This window comes from Tachypleus tridentatus, chromosome 12, assembly GCF_004210375.1.
Source record: "Tachypleus tridentatus isolate NWPU-2018 chromosome 12, ASM421037v1, whole genome shotgun sequence".
NCBI lineage: Eukaryota > Metazoa > Arthropoda > Merostomata > Xiphosura > Limulidae > Tachypleus > Tachypleus tridentatus.
In genome coordinates, this window is record NC_134836.1 from 98,716,489 (window position 1) to 98,734,307 (window position 17,819).

The following is a 17,819-nucleotide window of genomic DNA, read 5'->3' on the forward strand; positions in this document are numbered from 1 at the left end:
TCTATAGCAACTTTATCAACCTAAGAAAGATCGGTTTGTTTAACAAAATGGCGATTTGATGTCGTAACTGGTTTTTATTTTAGCGCTGCAGCCAAATGTATAGTTTTCGAAAATATAACAAGACCAAACAGAAGTGATTGTCCACTTTTACCGTCCTGCACAGTAAATATTGCCTGGATATTTTTCATTCATTTTAAACTGTAAAATGTCAGAGGTCAAAGCACCATATCAAAAGTATTACTGTTTTCATGATTGGCTACATTTAAAGTTTTACATTCCTAATCTGCTCATAATATAAGATAAAGGTCATTGTGAGTGTCGAGCATAGCAAGGGAGGTTAAGGCGCCAGACTCGTAATCTCATGGTCGTGGGTTCGAATCTCCCTCCTGCCAAACATGCTCGCCATTTCAGCCGTGGGGCGTTATAAAGTTATGGTCACTCCCACTATTCGTTGGCTAAAGAGTAGCCCAAGAGTTGGTGGTGGGTGGTGATGACTAGCTACCTTCCCTCTCGTCATACACTGCTAAGTTAGGGACGGCTAGAGAAGATAGGCCTCGTGTAGCTTTGTGCGAACTTCAAAACAAACAAACCAATCGTGGTGAGTTTTGCTCTTGATGACATCATGTAATATCAACTTTCTGGAGGTCACAGATTGGTCTAAATTAAAAATATTTTAAACTGTGCTCTATTTTAAGGTTGTGTCTTATTTACTGCATTACGTTCATTTTATTCTCTATTAGTCTAATACCCAAATATTTCCTTTATTTAATTAATAACTCATTTACCATCCGAGATAGTTACTGACTTTTCCTTTTTTTTTTCAGGTTTATTTTGTGTAGCAAGGAGACTTTGCAACAAATAAACTGCCAAGCACTAACAGAAGATGCTTCTGGCTGTTGTCTGAGGGCACGTGCAGAGCACGAGATAGCTCGTATGGGGTGGGGAGAAGAGGCAGTCAAATCGATGACAAAAGAACCTCAGTAGTTCATCATAGTACAGTATGTTTCAGAAGAAATGACATCACGCTTTTACGAACATGCGGCACGTGCTCGTTCTTCCGGAAACCTCGATAAGAGAGAAAATCCGATGTTACCTGGAGAGATGTGGCTTGTACATCGTTGCTAATTCCCCGATTGGATTAGACTGGTCGTTCCAGTATACATTATTGTTTGACTTCCGTACCACGGTTTGTGATAAGACTAACAATTGTACAAAGTGATGTTATGAAAAAATTCCAACCACAGCCTTTAACGTTCACCTGAACAACGTTATAATCATTTGTTTCTGTAGCATAGATTTTTGTCAAGTATGAAAACACGTGATTAGAAAAACAATATTCTAAGTTACCCGTAATTCACTTGAAAAAACTATGTGGAAACGAAAATCTTAAGTTAACGGAGAAAGTTAGAAAAACTGAAAACTAGCTATGCATTCCCGCAATGCCTAAGCAATAATAAATGACAAGAATTTTACAAACTTAATACATGTAAAATGTCACATTCTGAATTTTGTACAGTGATGACCAGGCGCTAGTGAGTGTTCATAGCGTAAACATTTTATTTCGTCTAATTTTCATATATTCTTGTTCAATTTGTACTTTTGTTCCATATTTCATTCCATCTTCAATTTAACGTTTACACAATTATACTTCAATGCCATTTACAGGACAACAAAAGTGAGTTGTATGAGTATTGGGTGATACACTCTTCCAACTAATTCCATTTATCTCTCACCTCTTTTCATAATTAGACCAAGCTACCAGTTTAGGCATATAGGCCACCCGACAACAAGATAGGCAAGACCAGTTTCAATAAATAATCATCTGACCATTGGTCAGTGTGATCCCGTCAGGAACTCTAAAGCCCACACAGGCTGTCAGTCTCAGCAGGATGACGACAGGTAATTATATCATAGAGACAATGATTTCGGTTCTTCACTATTAACAAACAAATCACAACCACAATAACTGGAGTTGTAAAAGAAGCACAACTAAAAGAGGCATGACTCGACTGTCCTAGTCCCACTCATTGACCATCAAAATTACCAGTTTATTGTTATATTTTTAGGGTATTTATATTGCATTATATTGAGTAATTTGTTTAATCTAATACAACGCTCACTGAAAAGAACTGCGCAACAATATTGAATAAAATCGAATTTTTATTGCGTAAAACAAATAACGGATTTAAGCTGTAATAAGCAGGTTTAATCGCATTATTAAAGATAATTTTGTTTGAATATTTTGGATAGCTGATATCTTATTAAGATCTTGTCTCGTAAACAAAAATGTCATAAATCGATAAGAGATTTGAGACATTAATAGTTTAGAAAAGAAAATGGATTTAAAATGCTGACCGTCAGCAGTTATAGGATTAAAGGAAGGAAAAACTTACCGGAAGTGCTTACATGTCAAATTCTAAACATCCACTACCATTGGATTACAAAGTCACTAAATCAGAATGGTGTCTCATATGTCTCATGTATACACACCATTTGTACGTGGATGAAACGTGTGTAGTACAAGTGATATATAGCAGACAAAAAATTAAAAAGTCCCAACAAGGTTGGTCCCGTAGCTGGAAAGTGGCAAAACAACCAGTTTCACTGACTCCAGAAAGGAAGTGCTTGGATAAAGCAAATAAGATCAACAACTTCGGTGGAATCGTAAAAATAAACTCCTGGAGTAAACACAAAGATGTGATAACTTTAAACATATGACTTCAAGTTAGGTCACTTCTCTTGATGCGATGGAACATTTTGATACAGACCAGCTGAACAGTTGAAATATGCTGATGGAGAATTCTAACGCTATTCTGATTCAATAAAATACTGAGAAAAATATCAGTTAGGGTTGAGAACTCATTGATAAAGAGCAACACTGAATATACATAGACGGTGTGCATTATCAGCAACAACAAAAAAACTATCTGGGAAGAGTTGTTGCAGATTAGGAGAATATATCGTGACACCAGTCAATTAATATTCGCCATCCTTGAACGATGTGGAGTTCATTGCCAAGTAAGATAATATTGACCATATTAGCAGTAACGTATTACCAGCCTCTAGGAGAATATTAAAACTCTGGAGATAGCCAGTCAATCTCAGAGTATTAGAGTATAAACATGAATTGGTATCGGCATCTCTGCTGTACTCTATCTAAATCCTAACGATAAATTAGAACCAAATAAGAATATTGATGAGACTTCTGAGCTTAGGCAGTTCACAAGGCATGGTTCTCATCCTGTGCCAGCTAGGAATGACTCTAGCTTAAACCATGACCACCCCAAACTACATCTAAACAATGCTCTGGAATGGTTTGCTTGAAAATAGCAACGTGAGGCCAGATATGATGTATACTTGCGCGATACAAGGACGGAAGTTCCCGTTAGATACATAGACTTCCATGACTATGTTTACTTTCGATAGCGAAACTTCCCATAATACCCATCAACATGAATTTTTGTTTGCCCAGTGGGGGTTTATTTGGAATACTTTATGAGGAATGCTTGGATCTACACACCACCAAGAAATCTGATTTGTTGGTTACCTTGGTCTTGTTTTGACCACTATCGTCCTTAGTAAAATAAGTTGCAAAATATTGTTCTTAGGAGGACAATTAATGCTTTCCAGCTCTTAGCTTAAGTACATTACATCAAAGGGTAATCATACAACCAAATACTTAAACACAATTCGGGATAGTTATGAAAACATTTGTAAGTGTTTTTCTGGCAAACACAGTAATAGAATTCACAAAAGAAACCTATTGTTAACGAACAAGTAGTAACGTAAGATGTCATGAAATTAAAAAATAGCACAGGTCGATTATTAACCTGCAAGTACACACAGAAGCAAGTAAACTTGCTTCGAATGATAGTAGTATTCGAAAGGCAGTGTAGTAGAAGAAGGCTACTATACATCAAAGCAGCACCTTAGTGTCAGAGCAATCTGGATGATAAGCAGATGAACGTAATTATAACGTAATGGTCAATCCCACTTTTCGTTGGTAAAAGAATAACCCAAGAGTTGGCGGTGGGTGGTAATGACTAGCTGCCTTCCCTCTAGTCTTACACTGCTAAATTAGGGACGGCTAGCGCAGATAGTCCTCGTGTAGCATTAAGCGAAATTCAAAATAAACAAACAAACAAACAGACAAGAAGAATATTTGGAGAAATTATAGTAACGTATTATTACATAGATACGGAGATTTCCATGCCATTGAATAACCACTACGTAGGCTAACATTGTTGACACGGGATCTGGGCGCTACAAAAACATATTGAATTTTAAAGACTGTATAGATAACACAGTCATTGGTGAAAGTGTGGTTAACGTTAGTAGATAATCTAAAGAGAAATTAAGAGACAACGAAACTATGCACAGAATACTCACCCTATGAACATGGGTATGCAAGAAGATACATTGTTGCTATTGTATAGAATCAAATGTTTAGATACTTCTTAGGTTCTTGCTGAATGGGTTCACTGAATCTGAGATTTGGTTACTCACAAGTTGACTCAATAAAAGGGCTAACCTGGTATTACTCTTACTCTAACAGACGATACGATTACGAGTTATTTGTCTTGTATTTTGGGCTCAAAAATATGCCCGCAACCAGCTAGGGTTGATGTAGTTGACTTTGTATGAACTGCGATTGGAGGATTGTTTAATCTATTTCAGTGGTGTGCTTATATTTGGCCAAACATTCAGTGTTATTCTCGAGGACTTGTAGCTGGCGTCTCAATATATTCAAACCGTTGATGTAAGACTCAGGCCCAGAAAACGTGCACTGAGCATGGAAGTTGCATTTCGTCATTTTTTTTAGTGATATTATATGCAGAAAAAAAGTACAGGTGGATCCTAAAAAAGATTGTACAAATGGATTCATAACCACAAGAAGACATAAACTTTATTGGATTTGCTTCCTACTCCTAGTGCTTCATCAGCAAATTATCAATTATTTTAGTATCGCTGGTGGTACTAGCAGAGATAAGAAAGAACCGTTTAAAGGCTCTGGAACTTACCTTAATGTTTCTGGCCAAATTAATATCAAGTAACTGTCTCACACCAGCCAAGCAAACAAGCGCAGACATCTACATACTCGAGTATTCATTTTGGCTAGCTGGCAACTGTGAATAAGTGCAATGAACCTTACAGACAGTCGTACAGTAGTTGTCAATACCAACAGTCTTTTTTTTTTTTAGCTGGAAATCCATTAAGCTCTTCTTGACACTGGAAAATTTTCTGCACAGTCACCATTCTGAATTCACAGCTTTAACGACTGCAGTAATGCCAGAACGTAAGTAAAGTGACAATACAGATAATACAGTCGGTGTGCATCCAAGCAGAAATATGCGCTGTGTCAAGTCTGGGTGAAATAGTGAATCGTAAAACTGCTTTTCAAACAAATTGACCTTGACGTTACTGGATCTTTAGTAGCCGATTTCTGCTGGTCAGAGTAATTTGACACACTAAGTGGACTAACGCCTTTTGTACTGTTTATACGACAGTACAGATTTCATTATCTGAGACAAAAAAAGAGCCAAATACACACCAGAAGCGTATTTTAGCAGTAACTTTTAACATTGCTGTACCATCTACTGAGATACGTAATGACATATACTTTGTAGTACTATCCTCAGTGAAATGGTCATACCGAAAGAATTGAGGCGCGGCATAGCCAGGTGGTTTAAGGCGTTCGACTCCTAATCTGATGGTCGCGGGTTCGAATTCTCATCGCACCACATATGCTCGACCTTTCAGCCGTGGAGGCGTTATAATGTTACGGTCAATCCCACTATTCGTTGGTAAAAGAATAGCCCAAAAATTGGCGGTGGGTGGTGGTGCCTTCCCTCTAGTCTTACACTGCTGAATTAGGGACGGCTAGCGCAGATAGTCCTCGAATAGCTTTGCGCTAAATTCAAAACAAACGAAACCGAAAGGGTTGAATGAATGAAAACAGAGAGCAGAACTTTAGAAAATTAGAGTATTGGTTTCGGCTTCATAAAATAACCATTTTTGTTAAATATTTGACGTAAATTAATAACCACGTAAACTAGTTCAAAAGTAAAATGAAACATTTGACACTTGTTAGAAATTGAAGTAGGCAGCGTTCGTAGATTTTTAAGAATTTGGTATTGAAGAAAATTTTTGTTTACGAGTTCATTTTTTTTTATTTGTTCTTCCCTTAAAGATGGAATAAAGTGATTTTCCAATGTTCTGTATAAGTGACGTAACAGTGAGTACAGTTTCTAAACGAAGGAAAAAATCTATTAAATTTTCTCGTTTACCAATTGATCGAAGACAATTATTGAAGTTTCCTTGGAAACCGGCTGCTCAAATAACATTCCTTGTTCAGGTCAAAACAAAAGAAAGCGACATGTTAACTACAGTTGTATGGGTAAGGATACCCAAATCTGGTTGATTTTATAATCTAGATAAAGATAACACTTTTAATAACCCAATGAAGCAACTCATGCAAAAGCAAATGAATAACTTCGAGGAAAAACTGAAACGTGGATTCCTGTTTCGTTTCATTACTGATCTGAATAGAGATCATTACCCCCAGTAGAGCTTAAATACACTTGCAGTAGTGTTATGGAGATTTCAAACGACGATCCGATATACCCATAATATTCGTGTGCTAGGAGCGTCCTAACGGTGAGCTTGTTTCACTGTAAACCTGAAGGCTCGTGGTTCGCGTCCAGTTGCCGTAAAACACATCACATGGTAGAACGCTGTTGACTATCACTTACCTTCTAGTCTGTCTGTTTGTTTATTTTTTTATTTCGCGCGAAGCTACACGAGGGCTATCTGCGCTAGCCGTTCCTAATTTAGCAGTGTAAGACTACAGGGAAGGCAGATAGTTATCACCACCCACCGCCAACTCTTGGGTTACTCTTTTACCAACAAATAGTCGGATTTACCGTCACATTATAAAGTCCCCACGACTGAAAGAGCGAGCATGTTTGGTGCGATCGGGATTCGAACTCGCGACCCTCAGATTACGAGTCGAACGCCTTATTCACCAGGCCATGCCAGGCCTGTTAGGGATGGTTTCCGTTGGTCAGTTACTTGAATGTTCGAAACAAACAAACAGAATATAAAGTAAAAACGTGGTCAACGTTATCATAACCGTTTCTAAATCCCACTTGTTCCTCCTAAAATACTGAAACCGTTAGTGATCGTCTGCTTAACTCCCCATTTAGTGTATTTATAAAAAAGAAGTAATGAAAACACGATACTTGTAACATTTACTGATATTTGCAACGCCAACTAAAGGAAACATCAATATTAATGGTTTACATTTATATTGTGTTTTAGCCTACACCTCTCGTTTAGGTATATGTCAAAGAGTTCTAGCAGTGTGAGTTCACAGACATGTCACTGAGGGGCAATATCAGAGATTATTAGTAACCATCACTAATCTTAACTTCGAAAGAAAAAAGTTAGTAAATCCATAAAAGGCACCGCGCCCCCCGCTAGTGCAGCGGTATGTCTCCGGATTTACAACGCTAAAATCAGGGGTTCGATTCCCCTCGGTGGGCTGAGCAGATAGTCCTTTGTGGCTTTGCTATAAGAAAAACACAAACACACAAAAGGCACCGCGTTGTGTTAGTTTTAAAACTACAAGACACAATACGAGTATGACAGTAATGTTACAAGAAACAACAGCTTATTACTTGGAAACGTTTACATAAAGAAATTTCTCATTTCCTGTGACATTTTGAGTGTCTTAACTTAAAACGATTTGTGAGAGCAGAATATTTGTGCAACTTTAAAGAAGGGAGGAATAGCTTTCTAAGAAGTTAGCAAGTTGAATAAAGATATTTATCACAATAAACGTGTGCGTTTTCTTACAGTAAAGCCACATCGAGCTGTCTGATGATCCCACCGAGGGGAACAGAACCCCTGATTCTAACGTTGTAAATCCGTAGAATTACCGCTGTACTAGCGGGGGGGGGAATCACAAATAAAATACAACAATAGATGCGAAAATGTACTAAAGATGATCATTCCAATTTACTGAAAAATAATAACTTAATAAGTTAAATCTGATATTTAAAATTCAGGTATTAATATCACAATACTTAATAAAAAATATGATGTTTGGATAGAACAATGGTTTAGCAATATTAAGAATTACGACGTGAAGTTTCGTCGATTAGAATAAGGAGAAACTTCACCACATCTTTCAATCAAATACACTGTACACGTTAAGCAATCTTAATACTTCAAAGGCCAGATAAATTTTGTATTAAAGTCTGGTAAAACAGTTCGCGAGTGACAACAACCGAGTCCGTGCACGCAAGCAGTTTGACATGGTCACGTGACTCCCATGCTTGCATCAATTTCCATTCGTGTGTAATTAACAGAGTGCTTTCCACGAGTGCTCTGTAACGAACTTGTAGTTAATTTCATTAAATACTGTGCATAAGCTTCTCCCATTTTGTTTTATTGTAAAGGGAAGAAAAAACATTAATTAAAATAAAAGAAAATATTTCTCTCAGAGAATTGGCAGAGTTTAATATCAGAATACACAAAAGGAACGAATAATAAAGTTAAATGGTAAAACATATATAAATGTAGACGTAAAACACAATGAAACCTGGAAGAAAAGAGCGATTAACAAAGCATAAGAATAAATAACCCTTGAACGTAAGTTAAAAATGGTTAAACTAACATATGCTTGGTTTCAATAGACCCCTCGCAAGTTGCCATTTTCAAGGATACATATAAAACTTATTTAAATTTTTTATTTATTTTTAGGTAGCTTTAGATTCCAAGGTTTTATTTCTCAGCCAAACATTCAAAACTACATTCACTAACCGCTGCTCTTCTAGAATCATTGGCGAACGTATGATAATCCGACATTATTTATAATTTTGATCGTGATGAAGCTCAAAGTTACGTAATGGTTCTTTGCGCTGTGCCCATTCCAAAATTCTAACGCTTATTTTTAATGTCACAAGATCCTTACACTTTCCGTTCTACTACTCAACAGTGTGCGAAGAGATCTTGAAGTGCTAATACTTGTGGGAGAGCAAAATGAAACGAATGGAGAAGCTTTGCTGCGAGGTCCGCAGATGTATCTCCGCGGAAAACGTTTATAAGTTTCAATAAAAATGATTCAATTTGGCAAAACCTGATGACGTTCTTACACCCTTTAAACATAACCATCAGTGGGAAAAAGATAACTACAGAATTTCACAAACTAATAACTTTCATAAGATATTATAATGCAAGAATACTATAAAATAAGTATTCAATTGCAATACTGAAAGTTTCAAGTTTATGCGCTAATTAAAATTGAGTATATGTTAATTAGAAATGTGCATATCAATATTTGTTCTTGTAAAGACTTAAAACCGCTTAAACTTCTTAAATCAAACGAAGACTTATTTTTGGGGCCCAGCATGACCAGGTGGTTAGGGTCAAGGGTTCGAATCCCCGTCACACCAGATATGCTTGTCCTTTCAGCCGTGGGGGCGTTATAATGTAATCGTCAATCTCACTATTCATTGGTAAAAGAATAGCCCAAGAATTGGCGGTGGGTGGTGATGACTAGGTGCTTTCTCTCTAGACTTACACTGCTAAATTAGGGGCGGCTAGCGCAGATAACCCTGGCGTAGCTTTGCGCAAAATTCAAAACAAAAGGACAAACTTTTTTCACGTTGTAAGCACTTTCCTCTTTTTACATGTGACACATACAATTAATGATTGTACGTATAATCGTTCATTTTTTGTCGTAAACGTAATTGTCATTTTTAATTTTGCGGATTAAATCAAGCAACAATGCAAGCTAAATGACCGTACTTACATTTCGAGAAGAATCGTTTCCATTATATTTTTAGAAGCAGTTTGAAGGTTAGTTTTCTGACCCATGTCTGAAAGAAATTGTTTAAGAAGAACGTGTCATAGCATTAACTATAGCGAGTTATAGTTTGTACTTAGGCGTTAAAAGACAAGTTGGGAATATTGAGATAACTCTAGAACAAGATCTCAACCTAGAAGACATATTGCGTTCAAGCGTACTTCAACCATATTTATAGTGTGAAATACATCTAAACAAAATATTATAACATTTAAATTGTGTTGTACGTATATGTGTAGGTACATATCCATCGTATTCATTCATTACGAAACTGTATAAATATTGGAAAGCTTCGTTACTCTAATATGTGTGTGTGTTTGCCTTGACAGTAATCAAATTATGAGACTGTAGAATTAGCCCATTACGACGTTTCGTTTATTTAGTGTGAGTGTGTAATCAACAATAATCAAACTACAGTTTTAATAAACGATCTACTATAAGGTCTGACATTCTTAATGCATAATCGATATTCTTAATATAAAATAATTTCGTACGTTTGTGCTATCGTTGTGTATTAGTTTGTTTTGAATTTCGCGCAAAGCTACACGAAGGTCATGTGTAGTCCTCCCTAATTTTGCAGTGTAAGACTAGAGGGAAGGCAGCTAGTCATCACTACCCACCGCCAACTCTTGGGTTACTCTTTTACCAACGAATAGTGGGATTGACAGTAACATTATAACGCCCTTACGGCTGAAAGGGTGAGCATGTTTGGTGTGACAGGGATTCCAACCCGCGACCCTCAAATTACGAATCGAGTGCTTTAACCACCTGGTCATGTCGGACTATGTGTGCTCTGTCCACCACGGGTATTTAAACCTAGTTTCTAGCAGTATAATTCCCATCATACCGCTGTGCCACACGTGTTTGTCAATAAGTTGTGTATATTTTCTTAACACATTACCAATACCACAGGTCATCAATATCATCAAAAACTTATTTTCATTTGATACCAGTTGTGACGTGTATAACTTCCGACATCAGTATCCCTATCATAAATTATGATTTTCTTATAGAACGATTTCTCTAGCTTAGTGCTAATCATGAAACTCTCAAGTAACGTAATCGTATCATAAGTAATGTAATACCTATTGTATTATAGTATGTAAGAGTGATTTTTATATTACAAATGCTGTAACATTAATAATAAAACAGATACACAGAAAATAATAGTAGCGTTGACAATACTGAAACATGCTTGTAGTTCATTTTTTGATGGAAAAACATCTGAAACAAGTGTTCTATTTCATGTTTACCTCCAAAGTAGTCATCACAATTTTTTCCATCGATGAAAAATAGTTATCCCAAATAATTCGCGTGTGTTGTCGAAGCGCGTGTACACGGGTCTTCCTAATCGAACGAATAATATCAGGAACCTACAAAAAGAATATATATATGTATAGAATATTAATACTCAACAGTCAAGTACAATAAACAAAATAAAACAAAATCAAAAGGAAAGAATGCGTTTAAGACAGCAAATCCAAACCAGTGTCTAATGATATTTTCTAGCAAACAAAAACAAGCCTAAACAAAAATCAAAAACGTTTCACAAATTAAAAAGACCCTCAGAATACAAGCTTTAATGTATATAAAATGTATCTTTGGATTTAGAGGTGACTGAAGAAGTAGGACCTACATTGCGGGTGGGATACATCATATTTCAGTCTTAACCTCCGTTCGCCAGTCTCACATGAAAAAATTAATAAGTAATAATAATAACTGAATAATCAAAAGCAATAGAAATTAGGAGAGCAAAATGTGAGTACTGAAACCCACAACGTCCCACATCCATGTCACTCTTCACTGTCTCCAGACAGTTGTGGGAAAATGATTTCTCTCCAAAGTGAGAGAAAAAAATAGAGTAATGATAATAAGGTACAACCGCTTGAGAGTAAATAAGGTAAACTTACCTTTTTTTAATAATAATGTACCGTACTCTTCTATTATAAACATTATAACTTCACAGTTATTCGGATTTTGTAAAATGTGCAATAAATTACAGTTAATGTTGAATTATTGATGCATAATTTAATATTTAATGGATTTAATAGAGAAACTTCAAATGAAATTATTAAAATATTCTGTGATAAATATAAGAATGTATTAAATAAATATAAAGATGTAAATACTAAGGATATTTCACTAAAAGTATATGATAACTATTACTAGTTGTTAATAAGATCATTTAAACAACTTCGCACTACTTTATGCGGATGAACACCTTATCGTATATAAAGGCTTGTTTAGAGTCGGAAAATTGGTAGCTGCAGTTGACTTGATGGGTGGTGGTTGGGAGTTATACTAATTAATTTAGATAACTGGTTGGGAAACCTTTATACTAGTATAATTTGTCAACAGGAATACTAATTAGTGCCTTACCGCCTTAATTGAGGTTGGAATAGCCAACTTCAGGAAGTACGTTTATTTACCTTACCCCCAAATGGTAATACCTTATTATTATTATTATATTACTTTGAAAAGCAGTCACCTTCGCACAACTGTCTGCAGGAATGAAGGGTGATATAGATGTGGGACATTGTAGGCTTAGGCACTCACATCTCGCTCTCCTTGTTTCTATTTCGTTTTATTACCTTATTATTATTTATGAATTTCTTCATATAAGACTGAGAAACGAAAATTAAAACTGATAGATGATGTGTCCCCACCACAATGTTGGTTCTACTACTTCAGTCACCTCTAAAACCTAGGATTCATTTTATATCCCACATTATATATAGCATGTATTCTTGGAATCCTTTTAATTTGCGCAGCATTTTTTATTTTTGTTTATTAAAAATACATATACATGTAGAGAAAGAGAGATTAGATGTCTCAGCACTGAAACTGATTTTATAAAAAGGCAACTAAATCATTAGCATTATTAAACATTAAATGATGTAAAACCATTTCAAAACTTCAATCTGAAAACGTATTTTCCTGAATGTAAATGACAATGATAGCTGGTAGAAATGTATACAATCTTAGGTGGATAATATCACGTCTTTAAAAATTAGGTTATTTTCTCTCATTATTAATTTAGCATGTTTTCGGTATTTTGTTTCATGCGAGCATTTCACACAATTACTGCTTTCAGTAAACCTAAACATCGAGTAGAAGTAGCGCCCCCTACCTGGAGTAACAATCTTTCGTCAGCCCAGATTGATGCTTTGCTCCAATCAATCACTTCGCCAAATGGAAGTTCCCAGCCATTGCTAAGCAAGACGGGAACACAGCCAACTTGAAGTGCCTCTAGAAAACGAAAAGATCCTAGACGACGCCCTCTGGGAACAAGGCAGAAAGTAGCATTTTCCATCAGCATTTGATAGTCCCATCTAAGGAAAACAAAATAATAATAATAAATAATACCTCATCTGTCATTTCATAAATTACTTATTTCGTAATCTCATAGACATCAGGCTGGTTTATTATACCCTGTAATCTCATAAATATTAAGTTGTTTATCATACTCTCTAGGCCTACTGCCACAGATATCAGATTGTTTATTATTTCTTGTAACACCATACATATATACTGTCCATCATACCTCGTTTATTTTATGAAAGTCATTCCATTTATTGTACTCATTTAACTCTTGACACTTCTCATGTCATAAACTAAACATTGCTTTCACGTTCAGTCGTTTCCTAGACTACAGATTGTCTTTATATCACAAGATCATTCAATAAATTAGATATATCTTGTAATGTCAACAGTCTTAAAAATCTGTTAATATCTACATAATGTAACAACCCAGTGTTACAGCGGTATGTTTGCTGACTTATAAACTAGAAACTAGATTTCGATACCCGTGGTGTGCAGAGCGCACATCGTCCTTTGTGTAGCTCTGTGCTAATAAACAACAACAGCACAAATGTACCAAATTATTGGCCCAGCATGGCCAGATAGTTAAGGCACTCGAGTCCTAATCCGAAGATCGCGGGTTCGAATCCCTATCACACCAAACGTGCTCGTCCTTTCAGCCGTAGGGGCTTTATGATGTGACGGTCAATCCAACTATTCGTTGGTAAAAGAGTAGCTCAAGAGTTGCGGTGGGAAATGATGACCAGCACTCCTCCCTCTAGTCTTACACTGCTAAATTAGGGATGGCTAGCACAGATAGCTCTCGAGTAGCTTTGCGTGAAATTCAAAAACAAGCAACACATAATGTCATATTAAGATGTACAAATTATATTGCAAATGTTTCTAATTCCATAAATAGATGGCAGGACTTACAGAACACGCAAAGCATGGAAATTGTTACATAAACATGTGATAATAGGTTTACAAAAACACAACATGATAACCATTACACAATGTGATAATATAATTTATATGTTAAACTGAGGACACAAAACATTCAACATTCACGCTATTTCTATATTTCAGAGACGTGTTCGTTTAATTCATAACTTTGCCCAAAGTTTCAATTGGGCTATCTGCACGTAGCCTTTCATCATTGGGAAGTGGTAGACTAGAAAACAGGCAGCTAGTTCACCAATAGTAGCCCACTGCCTACGATAGAGCTACTCTTGTCTAGTCGAATAGTGAGATCCAGCCTTCAATTTTAACGTTCTTCTACAGCCTCAAGTACGGACGAATTTTTGCGATATGGAGGGACAAACCACACCTCCTTCTAAGCACAGTTTAAATACACACAAACCGATAGAGCACGCCCGTCCAGTTTTAATTCTAAATTATTTTAATCTGCCATATTCTCAAGTCACTCCCACTGTTCTGCGTTTTTGTTCTCGTTGGAAGGAAGTTTCAGTCGTCAATGTCTGGTTACTGGATTTTGTTTATTTAAAATTTGTTTGTAGAGATAATTACATGGTATTGGATATGTAAGAAATGTAAGTCATATCAACATGATTGGAAAAGCAAATACTACTGTGAAGGTAAGCCACTGGGCTAGAGAGCTTAATACAGTGTACTTAGACGTGAAAAAAAGAATGATCACAGTATAGTCGCTGCTAATATAATTACGACACTTGAGTACAAATGTGGTTAATTTTTCGAATGAAAATTACCGAGATGACAACATCCCATTTTAAGAGTAAAATGTTTGTTAAGTAATTAATTTAGTCCATAATAAATATTGATAATAAATAAAGTAGTCTGTACCGGGAAAGATTTATGTAAATAAAGGACTGTGGAGAAAAAAGCAATTTAAAGGAAGAGCTGAAAGCATTTTTAAAAGACCGATCTAACGTAAACAGAAGTTGAGTTCGCCACATTAAAGCGATTTCGGAGTGTCACCACAATTCATATCGCCTCGTCCGGTGGTATTCTATATGACAACCGTGCATCTTGATAAGAGACCTGTGGCGTTTTTTTTTTTTTCATATCATTAGGTTTCGTTGTGAGGCAATCATATTCAATGCACACCACTCCTTCCTGTTATCATTTTATAAACCATTTCAAGTGCGAGGACGAAGGTTTTCTAGCGCACGTTCCAACAGTCTGATTACACAAAAATCCTTTGGCGATTCAACGTGACAGGACAGATATTCCTTTGAATAAAATAGCATGAATATTTGTTTCAGTCTTCAGCTGTATGAATTATGTGACGGCTGAACTGAGCCTTATACTCATGAACAACCTATACCTTGTTGTTCTCATTTCCAAACTTCTTGATCATTTTATTTTCTGTTACCTGCAGCACATTAAGGCCTTTATTAATGACCCATGTGCTCGTGAATTACTACCTCTTACAAGATGCCACCCTTTGCTTACAACGGCAGGGTTGGGACATTTTGCAAGTTCTGGTGGTCCCAAGTTGATTCATATTTCTTTGTTTTCCGATGCCATTAATTACTAGAAAGCTTCTTGTCTTTGAAGTACTGAATCTCTGATCTGAATACATTTTTAGTGATCTGAGTGTAGGAACATCTTGAGTCGGAAAGAGCTGTTAAATACATTTTCCCTAAAAACGATCAAGTTTTGGCTGGACCACATTACCATCTAAACATTGAACAAGTCGGAATGTGATTATGATAAAAGTTGATTGTGGCTGTCGCGTGACTTTCTGACTTGCATATAAAAAATGGTTTTAATATAGCATAATAAATCATATTTTACATATATAAAACTTATTTTATGCACCTATTTATAGACATTTTTCAATTTTAAAGAAAATTATTTTATGCTTTGCTTATAACGTTAATAAATTAGTATTTATCTATAATACCAAGATTGAAAAGATATAGTTTGATTGATTAATTGTTTGGGATTAAGCACAAAGCTGCACAATGAACCATCTGTGTCCACCAAGGGTATTGAAACCCGGTTTCCAGCGGTCTGAGTCCGCAGACATATCGCTGTGCCACTAGAGGGCGAGAATATATAGATAACTGATTATAGACATGTATTTTCCAATACACTGAATATCGATTTTTTATGGACTTTCAATACTAATACTATAAAGGTTAAACTAACCGTTCCTGTATGGCCTAGTGTCAATGAACATATACGTCTCTTCTAGTGTGTTCAATAAATGATTACAAAACATCTTGAAGACGATGTCATGATGAAAAATACCTATGAAATCACATGATAAATGTTTGCGATTCACCGTATGACGTATGTTTTATATTTTGGAACTGTATATCACATTACCTTAGGAATTTGTCTGAATACATAACTTGCAAGATATCAGCAGGCATTGCGTTGCGTTTCAGTGGTGAAAGGAATGCTTGGCAATACAGTGTTTGTACTTAACTTGTAGGCTTACGTTATGCTCATTAATTCTATTGGTATAAAGTATTGGCATCCACAAGTCTGTATCGACTAGACGCCCAGTTAATATTTACTTATTTAAGCAACGTTTCGAACTAATCAAACATGTAAGAGTTCTGGTTAAGAATAGTTGTTCGGAAAGTCGCTTTGCCTAAATATATGGCCAGGTAGTTAAGGTACTCGACTCGTAATCCGTAGGTCGCGGATTCGAATCTCGGTCGCACCAAACATGCTCGCCCTTTCAGCCGTGAGGACATTATAATGTGACGGTCAATCCCACTATTCTTTGGTAAAAGAGTAGCCCAAGAGTTGACGGTGGGTGGTGATGACTAGCTGCTTTCCCTCTAGTCTTACACCGCTAAATTAGAGACGGCTAGCGAAAATAGCCCTCGAGTAGCTTTGTGCGAAATTAAAAAACAAACAGAATCTAAATATATTTTGTCCTCTTGTTTCTTTGTAATTAAGCACAAAGCTACACAAGGAGTTATCTGTACTCTGCCCACCCCACGTATCGAAACCTGAATTCCAGCGCTGTAAGTCCGCAGACGTACTGCTATGCTACAAGAGGACTTTTTTGTTTCCTTTTAATACGACTTTGGGGTATTACAACCTCATTTGTGAATGTCTTGGTATTTCATCTTTATGAGTATTAAACTGAAAAAAATGCAGAATATAATTTTATTGGTCACTCACTGCAATAATCTTAATTGAAAAAAGTGTTGATGTCTTAATACACTGGTGAAAAATAAATATTTCATTCTTGAAACATGCATAAATGAGTTACATCAATTCATGAAACTCAAAACGATAATGAATTTACAATGTTGTAGATATGACAAAGCGAAAATTACTATTACAAAATAATGTGATACACCTTACCAAATTAAGTTTTATGGAAATCAGGCTTGTGATTATTAGTCACATAATTGGAAATGCAAAATATTGGCAGTTCAACCTGTACTCGTAAACGAACACTCAATAGAGGTTCATTTCAGATCTCTGTAATTCGTGGCATTTCTCTTCACTATCAAGTATGAACACTACGAACAGTCTAGCATAGAAGTTGCATGACCAAAACCAGAGTACTGATAAGTTGCTAAATATCCACGACCACTCCAGTGAAAAACTGTTTTCGGGGCATATTTAATGTTTGGAGTTATGTGATCGGATGTGACATGTCTCATAGGAACATATTCTACATTAAAATTCATTC

At 36.0% G+C, this 17,819-nt stretch overlaps 1 protein-coding gene across 1 annotated transcript in view; it reads right to left on the reverse strand.

Annotated features, from left to right (window-relative positions):
- The window catches only part of LOC143234124 (exostosin-1a-like), an 88,781-nt gene that overhangs the window by 9,569 nt on the left and 61,393 nt on the right, over window positions 1-17,819 (reverse strand). Inside the window, exons 2-3 of the mRNA XM_076471204.1 lie at window positions 13,002-13,203; window positions 11,125-11,244 (exon numbers count right to left, since the gene is read on the reverse strand). Coding sequence (XP_076327319.1) covers window positions 11,125-11,244; window positions 13,002-13,203 — 322 coding nt within the window. The remainder of the gene's footprint in view (window positions 1-11,124; window positions 11,245-13,001; window positions 13,204-17,819) is intronic.